The sequence below is a fragment of the Amaranthus tricolor genome, chromosome 15, assembly GCF_026212465.1.
Source record: "Amaranthus tricolor cultivar Red isolate AtriRed21 chromosome 15, ASM2621246v1, whole genome shotgun sequence".
Lineage (NCBI taxonomy): Eukaryota > Viridiplantae > Streptophyta > Magnoliopsida > Caryophyllales > Amaranthaceae > Amaranthus > Amaranthus tricolor.
This window is the reverse complement of record NC_080061.1, coordinates 306,631-323,720: the sequence shown is the minus strand read 5'-3', so window position 1 is coordinate 323,720 and position 17,090 is coordinate 306,631. Positions and strand designations below refer to the sequence as shown.

The 17,090-nt window shown below is 30.4% G+C and overlaps 3 protein-coding genes across 3 annotated transcripts; 2 read left to right on the top strand and 1 right to left on the bottom strand.

Moving 5' to 3' along the window:
• Nucleotides 1-220: 220 nt before the first annotated feature.
• On the top strand, nt 221-3,135 carry LOC130801488 (1-aminocyclopropane-1-carboxylate synthase-like). Its single transcript, XM_057665351.1, has 4 exons — nt 221-600; nt 715-846; nt 1,384-1,544; nt 1,687-3,135. The coding sequence occupies exons 1-4, from the start codon at nt 448-450 to the stop codon at nt 2,690-2,692; spliced, it is 1,452 nt and encodes a 483-aa protein (XP_057521334.1). The 5' UTR covers nt 221-447; the 3' UTR covers nt 2,693-3,135.
• Nucleotides 3,136-5,678: 2,543 nt separating this feature from the next.
• On the top strand, nt 5,679-6,969 carry LOC130801718 (serine/threonine-protein kinase TIO-like). The gene is made up of 2 exons (XM_057665604.1): nt 5,679-6,407; nt 6,868-6,969. Exons 1-2 carry the CDS (start codon nt 5,679-5,681, stop codon nt 6,967-6,969), a joined length of 831 nt encoding a protein of 276 aa, XP_057521587.1.
• A 3,958-nt stretch (nt 6,970-10,927) lies between these two features.
• LOC130801668 (heavy metal-associated isoprenylated plant protein 39-like) lies at nt 10,928-13,900 on the bottom strand. The gene is made up of 3 exons (XM_057665551.1): nt 13,739-13,900; nt 13,260-13,335; nt 10,928-11,512 (listed from the first exon to the last, which is right to left on the bottom strand). Exons 1-3 carry the CDS (start codon nt 13,748-13,750, stop codon nt 11,220-11,222), a joined length of 381 nt encoding a protein of 126 aa, XP_057521534.1. The 5' UTR covers nt 13,751-13,900; the 3' UTR covers nt 10,928-11,219.
• Nucleotides 13,901-17,090: the final 3,190 nt, after the last annotated feature.

The window sequence follows — 17,090 nt, the reverse complement described above, 5'->3', positions numbered from 1 at the left end:
GTTAGATAAAAGTGAACTTAATTTTTTGCATTTCAACTCTGGCTCAGCATCCACGGTTTAAAAGAGGTAAGGAAGACCGAAGACCCCACTCGTCGAAATTTCCTAATATTACACTACACTCGACCTACTTAATTAATAATTAAACAAATTATCATCAACTGTTTTTTACGCAAATCATTATTAATACTATAAATACACAAGGCCGAGAAAGCATTGCATTACCAACTCTTAAGTATAACATATCAAGTGCCAGCTATTCACTCCGATCTTTCTAACGTCACCAATTATTTTCTCTTCTTCTGCTTCTCCCTATATATACTCATCACCTTCTGCTTCTACTTCATAAAAAAAACAACTTAATTAAAAAAGAAAAAAAAAAAACTGATATTGTGGAGTAATTAATATTTGTAATTTGAGTGGAAAAAAAAAAATCATTATTCAGGAAAAATGGTGAAGGGAGTGCTGTCAAAAATAGCTGAAGGAAATGGGCATGGTGAAGAATCAGCATATTTTGATGGGTGGAAAGCTTATGAAAATGATCCGTTTCATGCTGTTAACAATCCTTCTGGTGTAATTCAGATGGGTCTTGCTGAAAATCAGGTTTATTATTTGAATATGATTATGTGATTAATTATAGTAATTCTAGGGAGTGAAGTTTGTGTTTGAAGGTTATATATTGACTGGCAGATGTCATTTTGTGTTAAATTTTTGCAGCTATGCTTTGATTTGGTTAAAGATTGGGTGCTGAAAAACCCTGCTGCTTCTATTTGTACTGTTGAAGGAGTTGATAGCTTCAAAGATATTGCCATCTATCAAGATTACCATGGTTTACCACAGTTTAGAAATGTAATTAAATTTTCTATTTTCCTCTAAACATGAACCTCATTAAAACCAACTCTATGATAAGAGTTAACAACTTGTCTTAATTTATCAAACATTTCTTTTAAGATCGATTTAACAAGTAACAAATAACCTGACACTAGTTGGTCGAACCAGCAATTGAACTAGCCAACACTTGTAAAACATACGGACCATCATGTAAATTAAGATTACAATACTACTTTCTCCGTTCCTAATACTTGCTACTGATAGTGACACTTTCCCACACAACATGTCACATTTAATAGCAAGTATTATGAAACGGAGGAAGTATAAGTTAAGGGTGTCACGTATAAGCGTAATGCTTAGACTAATTAATTAGTCAAGCTTACTTTGGTTAAGTTGTAGAGTCTAACTCCAGTTAAATTATATTCAAGTGATCATGACCTGTCAACTTCCCTAAGCTATGAGATGAAACATATGTTGTCTTATGTCAATTCATGATAATAATGGTAACTTTAAAAGTAGATAATGAATTAACAGAAGTTGATAATATGTTAACAGGCTGTGGCTGGATTTATGGAGAGAGTGAGAGATTATAGAGTGACATTTGATCCACAGCGCATAGTAATGAGTGGTGGAGCTACTGGAGCCCATGAGTTAATGGCATTTTGCCTGGCCAACCCTGGTGATGCTTTCCTTGTTCCTACACCCTATTATCCTGGGTACGTATTACCTTTTTTCTCTTTATTTTTAAAGGTAAACCGAAAATGGAGTTTTTAATTTTAAAAATCTCGCCTTTAGGTTTTCGGGTTTCTAAAAATCTCATATTATATTCATTCTAAAAATTTTGCTATTGAATTGCAGATTTGATCGAGATTTAAGGTGGAGAACAGGAGTACAACTGTACCCAGTGGAATGTCACAGTTCAAACAACTTCAAAGTAACAAAACAAGCCTTAGAAAAAGCCTATGAGAAAGCTCAAAAAGAGGGTATCAAAGTGAAGGGATTACTGATAACAAACCCATCAAACCCATTAGGGACAGTCCTTGACAGAGAGACTTTAAAAAGCATATTAACTTTCACAACTTATAAAAACATCCATTTAGTATGTGATGAAATTTATGGGGCAACTGTGTTTGGTTATCCTAACTTTGTTAGCATAGCCGAGATACTATTAGACCAAAAACACAACCCGGATCTCATACACATCGTGTATAGCCTCTCGAAAGACTTAGGTTTCCCTGGCTTTCGAGTGGGGATCGTGTACTCTTATAACGATGATGTTGTAAGTTGTGCAAGAAAAATGTCGAGTTTTGGCCTTGTTTCTACCCAAACACAAAATCTTATAGCATCCATGCTGTCAGATGATGAGTTTGTGGACAAATTCTTGACTGAGAGTAGTAAAAGACTCGAAATTCGACACAATTTGTTCACTTGGGGACTTAACCAAGTTGGTATTCAATGCTTGAAAAGCAATGCAGGACTGTTTGTATGGATGGATTTGAGGCAACTTATTGAAGAAAATCCAACCGAAGAAGGAGAGCTCACGTTGTGGCGAGTGATTATTAATGAAGTGAAGATAAATGTATCACCAGGGTGTTCATTTCATTGTAAAGAAGCAGGATGGTTCAGAGTATGTATTGCTAACATGGATGATGAAACAATGCAAGTTGCTTTAAAAAGGATTAGAATATTTGCTGCACAAAAGGTGGCAAAACCTGTTGTTGCTCATGCAAAGAGGAAGTGTTTTCAAACCAATCTTCAACTCAGGTTATCAGCTAGAAGGTTGGATGATTTAATGGGGGTTTCTCAAATTGGATCTCCTCATTCCCCATTGCCTCAATCACCCCTTGTTCGTGCTCAAAATTAAGCTTTTTTAGCATGGAAAATGCATGTGCATAAGTGTATTATGTGAAATAAGAGTGATATCAATATCTTTTTTTTTTTTTTTGATCGGGGTAGGGTTGAATATTTCTCTACAGGTAAAAGAGAATGGAAAATTAATCCTTCTTATAGGTGGTGATCGATAATCAAATTCTTATTATAAGAGTGGGAGGAAAACCTTGAATCATAGCCCACCCATGATCAATATCTTAATTGAGAATATATATTGTATTGTGATCATTGAGTTTGTATGTAGTCCAATATTGGTTGTTGATCAATAATGAATTGTATCATGTACGTTAAATTTATGTGATTTGCATTTGTATACCGGTACTTATGAAAGTAAAGATTTTTATTTAAAAAGCATAATCTTTAAGATTAAAAATTTTATGGAAAATCTAAACTAGTTTGTTTTGATGAAAATTTTAGGATTTTAGTTAGTATATGTCATCTAGCTAGAGCTCTTAAATGCATTGCAAAATATTATAGTGGATATTTAGAAATAACTATTCTAACTTGTTTTTAAAAGCATAATAATATGTTTTTTTTTTGTAAATAATATCTATTACTTGGTAAGAAAGAACATTAGCTCAAATTTTATATATTAGAAACGTCAACATTTAGATTGAATGAATGAAGTGGTTAGCTCAAATTTTATATATTGAATGAATCATAAACTCGCTCATTATACTGAGATTATATATCATATAATCATGAGGCACCAATCATCAGTTTAAATGTTTAGTTTGATTGGTTTTCTAATATGGTATTAGAACCTAGTTCACATGTTCGATTGAATCTCATCTACTCAAAAATATGTTACACTCTATCAAAATTTTAAGTTTGTGGTTGTAACCCTATGATATTATTATATATTCTATCAAACTCATGAATCATGATGAACAATATATACTAGAAAAAAATTGTACCTAATACCAATCTAATACCAAGTGTAATTCTTTGAAAGGATAAAACTGTTTACATTTGTCCGACCTCTTATCTTATTTAAGCGAGACTTGTTCGCAGGGCCGATCCTGAGATTTCAAGGGCCCAGGGAAAAATATTATGGGCCCTAATTATAAAATGTTTTTTTTTTAATTACAAAAGTCATAATATCAAAAAAAATGTTACACCCTAATAATAGAGCTCGATGTTATCCGCTTTTGTTTGATAATCGTGCATTTATAATTCAATAATCAATAAATAGTAAATGAGGTAAAAATTATCCCTAATAACAATTTAATCACACAAGCTCTTAAGTTTGATGCATGTGAAGGTAAAATTTATTTACTTTTTTCATGGGCCCTGGACACAAGCAGTTCTTAGTTCTTACCCTTGCCTAGAGCCGCCCTGCTTGTCCGTGGAGTAGCAAGTCTCATTCCCTTTATAATGAAACTATGAAAGTTGTTCCTCAATTCATGATGGTTGAACCATTTACAGTTCATTATTACTCAAATTGATCATTACAATGAAGAAATCAATTGATGATGTGAAACATCATCTTCGTGGTCCCTCCAAATTTGGTGCCACTGCCACAGACTTAACGCACTGAAAAGGAAAAAGTGAGTGCGATTGGCCACTATCCAGTATAGTTAGACCCGGAAAAAAGTGACGGACCCGAAAATTAATTTGAAGCCTGATCGAAAAAATTGAGTTAAAATTCGAAAATTTGACCTGAAACCAAAAAATGAGCCCGGAAACAAAAAAAAATGTTTCTTTATTTAATACTCCTATATGTTCTTTACTTATACAATGTTAATATTTGATTTGTTTTATTATATTTGAGTCATTTGGATATCTTTCTTGTAGTATGATGCATTTTAGACTTTTTAATATTTCTTGATATTGAATTATTATTATTTGATCATCTAAAAATTATGTTTTTATTTTATCGCAATTTGCCTCGGCGATATAGTAAATAATTTTTTTGATCTATTATCAAATTCGATGATAAAATACAAAAATTCCACAAAAATTTTAACTAGGAAAATAACTTGTTGGGTCAATCTAAACCAGCCTGATATTCGAAGTCATCCAATCTGATCCAAAAATAACCCAATCCAAAATCGATCCCACCTGAAACCCGACTGATTGACTGTTTTGCCAGATGTACTGTTTAGTGTACCATAAGAGTATAAAGTATAATCATAAATGGTGAATCATATAATTTATATGCGTCAATCAGTTAGTTAAATTAATTAGCTAAATCAATCACTTTAATGAACTATCAGCTATTTACCAGATAGTCCAAAGTAATTAAGTACGATATTAATTGATTTTTATATCAATGTTATTAGTTAAAGAACCTAACACCAAGGCCAAATTATTGAGGGATAAGCCCTTATCACTTATGAATGATTGTAATTTGGTTGTAGTCTAGTTTTGTGCCATTCTACTAAGAGTATCCAATTCATAACAAGGTACTGATTGGGCCCAAAAAGCCCAATGGGCTCAATCTTCGTAGTTGGAGAAAAGACTAGACACTATGTGAAAGATTGAAAAAAATAAGATAAATAAACAATTTAATTCCGAATATAAGATTCGGGAAAACTTATGTCCCAAAATAAGCTTCCGTACATCCAAGCCTAGCCTCGGGTAAGTCGCTGTTAGTAACAGCGAATGAGGAGAAAAAAAAAAATAAATAAATAAAAGGCCCTAAGTCGCTGTTAGTAACAGCGACTTAAAAAAAAAAAAAAAAAAAAAATTTTTTTTTTAATTTTATTAGTACTGAATTTGAAGTCACTGTATTTTTTTGTTTTTGGAGCAGCTTGCTTTTAACCTTCAAACAATTATTTAATAGCAGATGAACTAACTATATAAACTTGTTATTGTTTGATTAATCTTCCGATGTGGGACTGTGTTCTGGAACACATCAAAATAAATTAAACCAAAAATTAGCTCACGAATAGAGCACCGATGTGGGACTGAGGTACTGAAGAGCACCAGCAGTTAGCATCTCATCCCGCAAAGCAATGCTGGCCTATGCATCCATTTTATTCCTTGAGACTGGAGCTTCTGTTGAATCTTCATTATCTGATATAGCAATGCCTCTTGTTCCTCGCACTGCTACATTGTGTGACCTTCTCAAAATGAATTACAAAGTTGAGCACCAAAGCAACGACAATGGTACAAGCATGCTTTCTCATTGGCATGGAATCAGGGATGGATATATTGGCTTGCTTGTGTATAGGCTAAAGTGGGGAGGACCTTTGGCTGTCCAGCAATTTTGTGCAAGTGGACTCCCTCAACTTATTATAAATTTACTGGGTGACAATTCTGTTGTTGATTCTCAAGATGTGGTTGGATTATCTCCTGTTGGAGTATTCTGGACTGTTTCATGTCTAACCCATTGCCTTCCAGGCGGTTCTGTGACCTTTCGACAGATATTGTTACAGAATGACAATGTTGCATGTATTCGTGACTTGGTTTCTGATGCTCATCTGAAGCCCCTTAAATATTGGGAGGGTCCTGGTGGAGGAAAAAGTGGAGTGAAGGATATCATAAATGCTGTGATTGATTTTTTGGCCTTCCCTTTTGTTGCTGTTCAGAACGCTACTAGTTTGCCTTCTACCACTGCTTCCATTAGCAGTGGGCATCTCCTAAATGTAGGTTCACCTGGTGCCAAAATATGCAGCAAAGACTCAGACATTATGAAAGCTATCAGGGAAAACATGGAAAAATACACAAAGATTCTTGTAGAGGTTAGATAATCTTTCACCAATTCTTTGTACAAAATTTGCAATTTTAATGGAAGTTTTATTATGATGATCCTCAATAGACTACTGAAGAAGATAATTTATGAACTTGTATTAGGATTTTTTTTAAACATATAGTTCATCATCCTGAGTAGCTTGCGCTGAGAATAGAGTGGGGATGGCCTGTTTTTTTGTACGAATCATGCTTATTGCTTTCACGTTCATTATGATGGATTATATTATTGACTACTCTTTGTCTTGCATTCTTCACAGTATATAATATGTAGGAAGTGTGCTTAGCACATTCATATGCATGTGCTTTCACAGTGGATGGGGGTAACATACAAGAAATTTGCATTAAATATCTTATATTGATGTAATTTCCCAATTATTTCTCCTTCTTCAGCTCTATGCTATAACTCTTAAAGTTTTCATAATCTCTTACTCCTGTCTTTTGAGTTTGCAGGTTGGGATACCTTCTATAATTCTGTGTTGTGCTGATGCTTTGGAGTTGAAGGACACACAAAGGCCAGTGGCATTCCTTGCTAAAATGACTAGCCAGTATTAAAATTATGTCAAATTTAGAATTTTCACACATGCTCTTCAGTACCTCAGTCCCACATCGGTGCTCTATTCGTGAGCTAATTTTTGGTTTCATTTATTTTGATGTGTTTCACAACACAGTCCCACATCGGAAGATTAATCAAACAATAACAAGTGTATATAGTTAGTTCATCTGCTATTAAATAATTGTTTGAAGATTAAAAAACGAGCTGCTCCAAAAACAAAAAAATACAGTGACTTCAAATTCAGTACTAATAAAATTAAAAAAAAAATGGTCAACTCCTTAAGTCGCTGTTACTAACAGCGACTTAGGGCCTTTTATTTATTTATTTTTTTTTCTCCTCATTCGCTGTTACTAACAGCGACTTACCCGAGGCTAGGCTTGGATGTACGGAAGCTTATTTTGGGACATAAGTTTTCCCGAATTTTATATTCGGAATTAAATTGTTTATTTATCTTATTTTTTTCAATCTTTCACACTATGTTAGATACTTACATATCTCAAATTTAAGATTTTACCAATTTTACACGTATTCCTTTGTTTCACCATGGTTACCAAATCACTCTATTCCTATGAATCTATGATATTGTGTCAAGACACTATGTTCGGATAAATAAAAATGAAAAGAAAGAAGGAACAAATTCAAAAGGATGGAAAATCTCTATTTGAAATAATAAAAAAATATGGACAAACTTTATTCAAAATATAAAAAGATATAAAGAAAAAACACTAATTTTCCTTTCTTTTTAATTTTCTTTGAGACAATATCCCTCTTTACCCATCCCCTTCCTTTGACCTAGTCATTTAACTTAGATCCATCTAACATTTAACTTGACCTAATCATTTAACCTAGTGCTACATTTACATAACTAGGTACCCTTAATTAATATTATAATATACATATTTAATACACCACCTCAATCTAAATGAGGATCACGAAAACCGAGATTGTAACGAAACTCATCAAATATAACTCTTCGTAAACCCTTACTAAATATATTTGCAATGCTATATCGGAAGGAAACATGAAAAACACAAATGCGTATGACCACTAGTCACTTGTTCATGAACAAAATGAATATTCAATTCAATACACTTAGCGCGGTAATTGTTAGAGTTTATAACATATTCTGGGGTTTTCAACCATCAGCTTAAGTTTTTGGTTGAATTGGTTTCTTGACATTATACCATAGTCAGCGTGACAAGAGGTTACTGGTTCGAATCTCAATCATCCCCCATTTAAGGTGGAATATTAAGCGCCATGTATGAGGAGGGTTTGTACTAGGGGTGTTCAAAACCAGGTACCAGGTTAACCGGGATCCAGAAATCAGGGTACCTGCTTTTTCGGTTACCTAAAAATGCGACCCGGTTCCGACCAGGTTTAAACCGAGTCGGAAACCGAATATCCGGTTTTGTCTATTTCCTAAAAATTGTGTTTTTTTTCCTTATTTCTTTTAACATTTTTTATATACAATTCAAATTCTAAGTTGTTTACATGATAGATTTACCTAATTTAGAATTTTAGTGGATATAAGTTGTTTACATGATAAATTTACCTATTTTAGAATTTTATTTTTTTTTTAAATTGGAGCTAAATTAAACAAAATATTTATGTAATTTACTTTAGCAATTTCATACTAACTTAGAATTTGTTACGTGTAATTGAATGAAAAGTGATGTATTTGATAAATAATTTTAAAAATTCAATATTTAATTTTTTCTTAAAAAAAATCATGTATTCGAATTCGAATTCGATAAATTTAATCACGATAATATATACTTACATAATCTATGAAGTAATATTTTTATATATTATATAATAATAAATCCGTGCATTGTACGGGTTTTTATACTAGTTTTAAGATAAAACTAAGTAACGCAATATCTTTGCTAACTAGTTATTACTTTGGTGATACTAATTACATTCTAATTATCAAGGATAATTTTAGTAAATTTACAATTTAATTGCCAATACCACATTAAGAATAAGTCAAATTCTTGAGTTGATCATCAGATGAGATATTTTATGAAACATGCTATTAATCTAATAATTACTGAAAACACTTATTTTGAAATACACCGTTTGAAATATTCTTTAAGGATAATAATAGAATATAATTTAACACATTACTTTAAATTTTAACACATTAAATTTTTTTAGGGTAAAATGATTATAATATATTAATTATATCAGATATATTAAGAATAGACATTAAAAATTTTTTTTTGTTAAAAAAAAGAAAAAGGATACCGGGTACCCTGTTTTACTAAAATTGATATTCGGATTTATCCCGAATACCCGGTTTATAAACCGGGTATCTAGTCTAAAATACCCGGTATTGACAAATCGGGTTAATTATCCGGTTTTTTAAACCGGATATCGGATAATTGGGGTCGGGTTTTGCAAACCGGCCGGATTTTTTTTAAACACCTCTTGTTTGTATTGCATCCACATTTCTAAACTAAAGAACTCTCGTGTGAGTAAGCGTGTTAGAGTATATAGCATATTATGAGAACCTCAATTATTAATTTAAGTTTTTGATTGAATTGGTTCTTGACACTAATGTTACAACTTACAAGGAATTACCAAAGAGATATATAGCATTAATATTGTGAGAGTAAACCAAAATAGCATTCTGAGGAAAATGAAGCTTTAGAAGTATATAACATAGCTAACGTGTTTTAGCAACTACGTTATCTAACAATTATGTTAAAAAGCCAACTCAAATAAAAAGTTGAACAAAATGATAGAGTTTCATAATATAATATATTATTTTATCTATATATATTTTATTTATCTGTCCGTGTAGAAACTTTTCTTTATCATTTTCGAGTCGCAGGACTCCTTTGGCCGTGCTTTTCTTTATGAGTATGAGTTGTCGCCGTCCTTCTCTCCCCAGAACCTGTCCATAGTTTTCTATGTGCAAAATACACTGGGTAGGATGATGAGGAAGAATAAATTAAATTGAAATATTACAAGTTTGATTTCTGACTCCGATCTTTATACTGTCTTTCTTAAATTAATGATTAATTATATATTATCGCATCAGATTTCAGAGATCACGCACCAAACCAAAAAAAAGTCTAGAATAAGAAGAATAAGTTGAGGAAAAGAACAAATATGCCAGTAGGAATATCATTGACAACACTACTCCTATTATGTTCCATTTGTTAGTATTATTTTTTTAAACTTGTAAAAGATTATATTTTTGGCATCTTTTAGGGCTATTTTCATTATTCTATTGTAATCCTCATCAGTTAGCATTTGAAGACAAACAAGTACAAAGCTTTAAACACTACAAGGTAAAAGGGATATTAATTTCCTTATTAACTAAATAACTAGTATTAAAGTAAATTAATTGAATATAGCTAACTATATATGTAAAATATTTAAATCAATTCCGAACTACAGAAAATTAAGCTGTTGGACTTTTAGTAATTTAAATTCGATCTTAACAATTATAATCTAATTAAGGGTTCGTTTGATATTATTATGATTTTTTGTTTTTGATTTTTTTTATTTTCAAAGTCATATCATATACTTCATATGTATTCTATAATGAATAAAAAATTTTAGTCAAAGTTACTGAGAACATGATGATATTAAAAAAATAATAACTAAAAAGTAAAATCTATTTTTTCTGATTTTTTATTTTTAATTTTCAGTTATCAATAACTGAAAATTAAAAACAAAAAAGATAATGATTAGACCCTAAACAATTATTAAAACGAATCACAGTATAGGTTTAATTAATTTGACATAGCTATAAACAATCCTTAATAGGTAGTATTTCCTTTGTTCATCAATTTGTTGGTTAAACTTTGGTCAAAATTGTGAGAGCTTTTCTATTAAGTATAACCAACATACTGAAAAAGAAAGAATAGTACATTGTGAACGTTTGATGTTGTACTTTCATAATCGTAAATTTTCATATGAGATAGTCTCACCATGAGACGCGCATTTATACATGAGTTAAATATACAACCCAATTAATACAAATTTTCAGCATGAGTTTTTTGTTTTAAACTTGTCGCATCGTGAGACGATCTCTCACAAGAGTATCTCCTTTCATAATTTGAAATCTAAAAATTGGCATTTAAATTCTTATATATTTGCATCAAATGAGCAAAACAACATCCTTGCATTTATCTTTTTTTTTTAAAACCCTCTTTATACCCTTAAAAAGATACTCTATATATTTCCCATGAATTTTGAATATGTTGATCAAGAAATGACACAAGAATTAGGGTTTTCACCAATAGTTCGGGTAGCAAAAATACATAGGAGGATGATATGCCTTGTAAGCCTCAAGAAGTTTAGCCATTTGAGCCTTTTCATCATCTTTTTTATCGTCTTTTTTGGGGTCCTTTTTATCATCCTTTTTGTCATCTTTCTTATCTTCTTTTTTCTCCTCTTTGGGAGGGCCCACTGTAACAATTTGTGCATTCCATTTTTTCTTTAGCTTGCGTACCACGGCAATTGGATCAACTTCTCCTATCACTGTCATTTTACTTTCCTTCATGTCTACCTCCAATGAATTAATCCCTGCATTAATTGATATTTTATTTTACTTGTTAGAACAAGTGTCCAATCTACCAAATGTATACAAGAGAGCGCCTTCAGTTTGTCATAATGATAATTCAACAAAGGATATATATATATGGGTATGGTGCATAAGAAAGGCTTTGATAAAGGTAAGGTAAGGAAGTGCACAATATGAGGTATGACTTGTGCCTTGAACGAGGCACAAGCGAAGGTGTGAGCGATCGGGGAAGAATATAATACTTTCATTCTTATTATAAAAAAAATTACTTATATTTCAATCCTCTTAAATCAAACATTTTCACTTTAAATATCGGCATTTTGCTATATGGTTAGCATAAAACATTTAATATTTGAATATTCAACATAAGATAACAAGTTTGACATTTGATTTAATCGAACATTCTGTTGATTGTACAAATTTATTTGTTGTTAATGTAATATATCATAATTCATATCAACTCTTGATCATGATAACCTAAGTACTTTCTCTAACTTAATTCAGTAGTCTAATTCCATTTTGTGTGTTTGTTAATGTACTAGTTCACGTCTAAATATTTCACTAATTGTACATGATTCAAAATAATAAAAAGTTGATATTGATAAAATTTACATTGAGATAAATCAAATAAAATTGTACTTGATCATATTTTAACTTTTAAATTATGAATAAAATATAAATTAAAAGTGATTAATAAATAGTAAAAAATAAATTAAATAACTAAAATTGAGTTGGAGGGAATACTTTGTTCTCTTTTCTGATTAAGTGATTATTTTTTCTAATTTTAATTTCCAATCAAAATTTATAAATTGTACTCCTTTCGTTTTTTTTTTTTATCTTCCACTTTGGGTTTTTCACACGTATTAAGGAAAATAGAATCTTTGGGTTGTAGTGGGTATTATCTTAATTAAATAGTAGTGTGAAGTTATGAATGTATTGGAAGTATGAGGTTGTAGTGGGTATTATTTTAATTAAATAGTAGTGTGAAGTAATGATTGTATTGAAAGTATAAGAGAGAAAATAATTATAAATAAAAGAAAATGGGTACATTAAAAGAAAAGGGGGGTTTTAAGGGGTAAAAGTGAGATAAAAACTTTCAAAAATAAAAAGTATTCTAAAGTGAAAGAACTTTTGAAACTACCCGTTATAGTAATGTGGAAGATCAAAAAAGAACGGAGGGAGTACCTAAGGATGTATGAATGTTGACGAGGATGCATGTAGCCTTAAAAATGACCATATATGCAACCTTTTTATATTTTAAAAAAAAACTCAAGAAAATCGAATATTAAATGATAAATGAATATATTTTCGTAAAATTGGATCGAGGGAGAAAATGTGCATCCTCTTTATAAATATTAACAATAATTAATAGGACAATTTCTACTACTCATATTTCATTCTATAATTAATGGTCTTAAATTAGAATTAACCTTGTCCTTGTAGAAACATCATGTACACAATCGCTTTTTAGTGATATTTTTAATTAATGAGGTTTTTAAGAGGTGTTCAAAATAAGTTTTTTAAGAGCTTAAATTTCAAATTATACATAATTTAAAATATTATCAAAGTAATTTCTTCGTTTTAAAATATTTGCATTTCGATATTCTACTGATTCTATATATTGATGAAGTTTCTCTATGTATTTTTCTTTAACAAAAAGTAATTGTTGAAAGAAGAGACAACTGACAAGGTCAAAATGAATAGAGGTAAGAACAAGGATGAATATGAAGTAATGAAAAGAGAACCAACCTTCAAGAGAACAGACTGCTTTCATGGCCTTTTGCTTGTCTTTATCATCATGGATGTTCAACTTCACCACCAATTTCTACACAAATAACCCAACAATATTAACCAAAAGTATTTGGTCATGATCAAGTTTATATTCATGCATGTACTCCATCATGCATGTAATCACTCATTAATCATCTATGAATGAATCAATATTAACCCTAATATATAAAGTATTTATTTTAAGTACTTTTTACTTCCACGCTAAATTTAGTTGGTAAAGTCATTAATACAAAAGTATAAATATTAAACATATATATATATATATATATATCGAGAAGTAGATGGATATGATATGATATGATAAGAAGCAAAGGAAAGTTGATTGAAATTTTCAATAAAATGAGAGACCGAAAACAACAACATAAATAAAAAAAATCATAAATGATCCAATGAATTAAGGAGATGATCATTATCAATAATATAAGAGTATTAATTACCTTAACTTCCATGGATTTGCTCTGCAAATCACTATTATTGACTTGTAGACTTTAACTAAACTAAACAAGTTAATTGATATCACAAAGAAGAGGACTACCAAATAAGAAATAGTTTTACTTAAAATAAAATTTGATATGAGAGAGAACCTTAGACTTATAGGTGAGATGACCTTGAATTTTCCACCTAGATAGGAATATAAGAAAAAATCTAAATAATTAATTTTCTTATTAATAAAAAATAGAACATATACATGGCTAGCCACTTAAATTGATTTCATTTTTTGAATCATTAAACTTTGATGTCAAACATTGTCTGTTGGCATTATTCTTTGACAATTACGTAGAAATTTCATTTTAAATGAATATGATAAACTAAAAGGGGACTAAGAAGAAGGAAAAATTGAAAATTTATCTTAATTGAAAAATAAATATTACTTTATTATGTAAAGTATTGGGTTTAATTTGTCACTTAATGTTTCTTTATCTAAATTATAATAAATAATAAAAAAAATTATATAGAAGTATTTTAAATTAATAATTAGTATAATTAGTGGAAAAGTGGGGCATGGTTTTGTTAGATCCAAGGACGACCCATGGAATAGCTTGCGTAGTATTTTAATCTATAATCGTTTACTTAGTTATTATTGAAGTCCACACCACTTGTTCCTTGATTTTTTCCTTTTAGAATTGACAATTTTTAATTTAGGAGTTCAGACTAAAAGAGTCTTCTAGAGACTACAAACTATTACATTCAATATTTAATACCAAATAATAATTACATCCAAAAATTTGATACTTATCATGAATTATTTTAAGGACTTTATAACGCTTAATCTATTTGCTCGTGAATTGTTTTAGAAGTCTTTACATTATTTTTGCTCCATTATAACAAAGCTATACAATATGTATTGATAATGATAGTATTTAGTGATAAACGATATAAAACTTTACTGATCATATTTTAAATTGGTAAATAAATTTACAAAATATATATGATCTTAAATTCACAAATATCTAATATAAACTAATTAGGATTTGCCAATGACAATTATAATTGTACGTGATTTTAGTTGTAACTTTCATTGGCTAGTTACGAAAAGAAAAAGAAGTTCTTATTGATTATAATCCTTAGATTTACCTATAATTTTAGTTGAAGAGTGAAACAAAAAATAAGAAAATACCCAATTCAACTTTAATTAATAAGGTAATAAAGTCATAAGGTGCTCAAGATTTTAGGAGTAATATTTTTATAATATTTAAGGCCCTCATATTTTTTATACTACTTTTATTTTAATATATTTTTTTTTATGTGTTTTTATATTTTTCTCTACTAATTTTAATTTAATTTATATATTTTTTAATGTTTATAATCTCCACTTTTTCTCTATTAATTTTATTATTGAATAAAATAATACCTCCATCACCTAAAAAATTTAACTTTTAATTTTCATAAACATTTCAACAGCAAAAAAGGAATAGTTTTTTTTAAGAAGAAATATATATAACAAACGGTTATGCATGATGACAACTGTACCACAAAATCACCAATGTAAACGGAACTCCAGTAAAAGGACTTGTTTGAGTTGCTTAAGAAACAAAAGTACAATACAAAAAGTAGGGCTGTAAATGTGGTCAGAAACCTATTTTACCGACTTGTTACCGACCGATACCGAACCCGTTTTTGACCGAATACAAGTGACCAGATACCGACCGCTACCGAACCCGAATGGTGACCGAAACCGTTTCCGACCTGTTTTACACATACCGAAACCGACCGGTACCGAACCTGTTTTAAACCGAAAACCGTTTTCGACCTGTTTTTATCATACCGTGACCGACCGATACCGAACCTGTTTTCAGACCGAAACCTGTTTTCGACCCGCTTAATACCCGTTTTTAACCGACCGTTTTTGACCGAATCTATATTGTACCGAACCTGTATTATACCGAACCTGGAACCTGTTTTGTACCGAACCTGTTTTGGACCGAACTTATCTACATAATTCTTCTAAGTTGTCAAAATATAATAAAATTTTATATAAAATAATTAAATTAAACTTAATTATATTATTTCTATATGATAAAAATTAAATTAAATATAAATTTTTATAAAATAAATATATAAATTATAAGTTAATATATATTAACTCAGTAATTTAGTAAAGCCTTTTTCTTTTCTAAAAAATTAAGTATAAATTTTACAAAACTCAGAAATTGCAAAATTGCATAAACATAGTTCATACTTTGCAACCAATATAATTACCAAGTTCAGGTTAATTTGCTGACTAATTAATACTGTATTAAAATCAACATATAACAATATAAACCAATACAAAATATTAACCTATGAAATTGATAAACCACTTTCATTTCATTTAATAGTTTAGACGAAATTTAAAATAGATCCATTACATTTTTTTCCCTACCAATAATATAAACATCAATAATCCTAACTACACAAAAAGTCTTTTCCAAATTTTAGTTATGCATAAGAAATTGCAAAAGTATAACTCATTTCATCACTTTTCTTTAATTTTCTCAGAAGTATAACTCATTTCATCACTTTCATCTTCTTCCTCCTCTTCCATCACCACCTTAGATCTCCTGCTCCTAGTCCTCAATGCGACACCGCCTTTCAATAATCTGTAAGGAACTGCTCCACCAAACTTAGTGTACCTTAAGATCATATAAAAGTAACAACTTTCAGATACTGAGTATTATGATTAAGAGCATGAGATGGAAAAACGACAGAAAGTTATAATAAATAAAATAAAAAAAATATAAATTAATTATAAAATATAAATTGGGCGCTCAGATATGATAATTTGGTAAAAAACCCAATTACAAGAAAAAAATCTTCATAGAGCACTACACTTACCTGAAGCATTATCATCATGATCAGTGTTATTTTCCTCAATAACACTTAATATCTCCTTCGCATTTTCCTCGGGTTCAAACCCAAATAGCCAATTTCGCGTTGTCACCAAAATTTCAACATTTTTTGGTAACAAAGAAGATCTCAATTTGTTAAGGATCCGACCACCAACACTAAAAGCAGATTCAGATGCAACAGAAGTAATTGGAATGGCTAGAATATCTCTAGCCATTAGTGCGAGTGTTGGATAAGAGGTAGACTGTCCCTTCCAATATTCAAGAACATCAAAACCATCATAATCAACAACAAGAGACATGGCCAAATAAGAGTCCACATCACCTCTCGCCGTCCTAGATGCAGAAATACGAGGAAAATCATGACGTAACTTGCGCATTTGGAACGGACGAGGAGGACCAAGGTTTGACGGAGAGGGTGCAACAGGAGCAGATTGAGTGGTATTCATATAACATTCATATA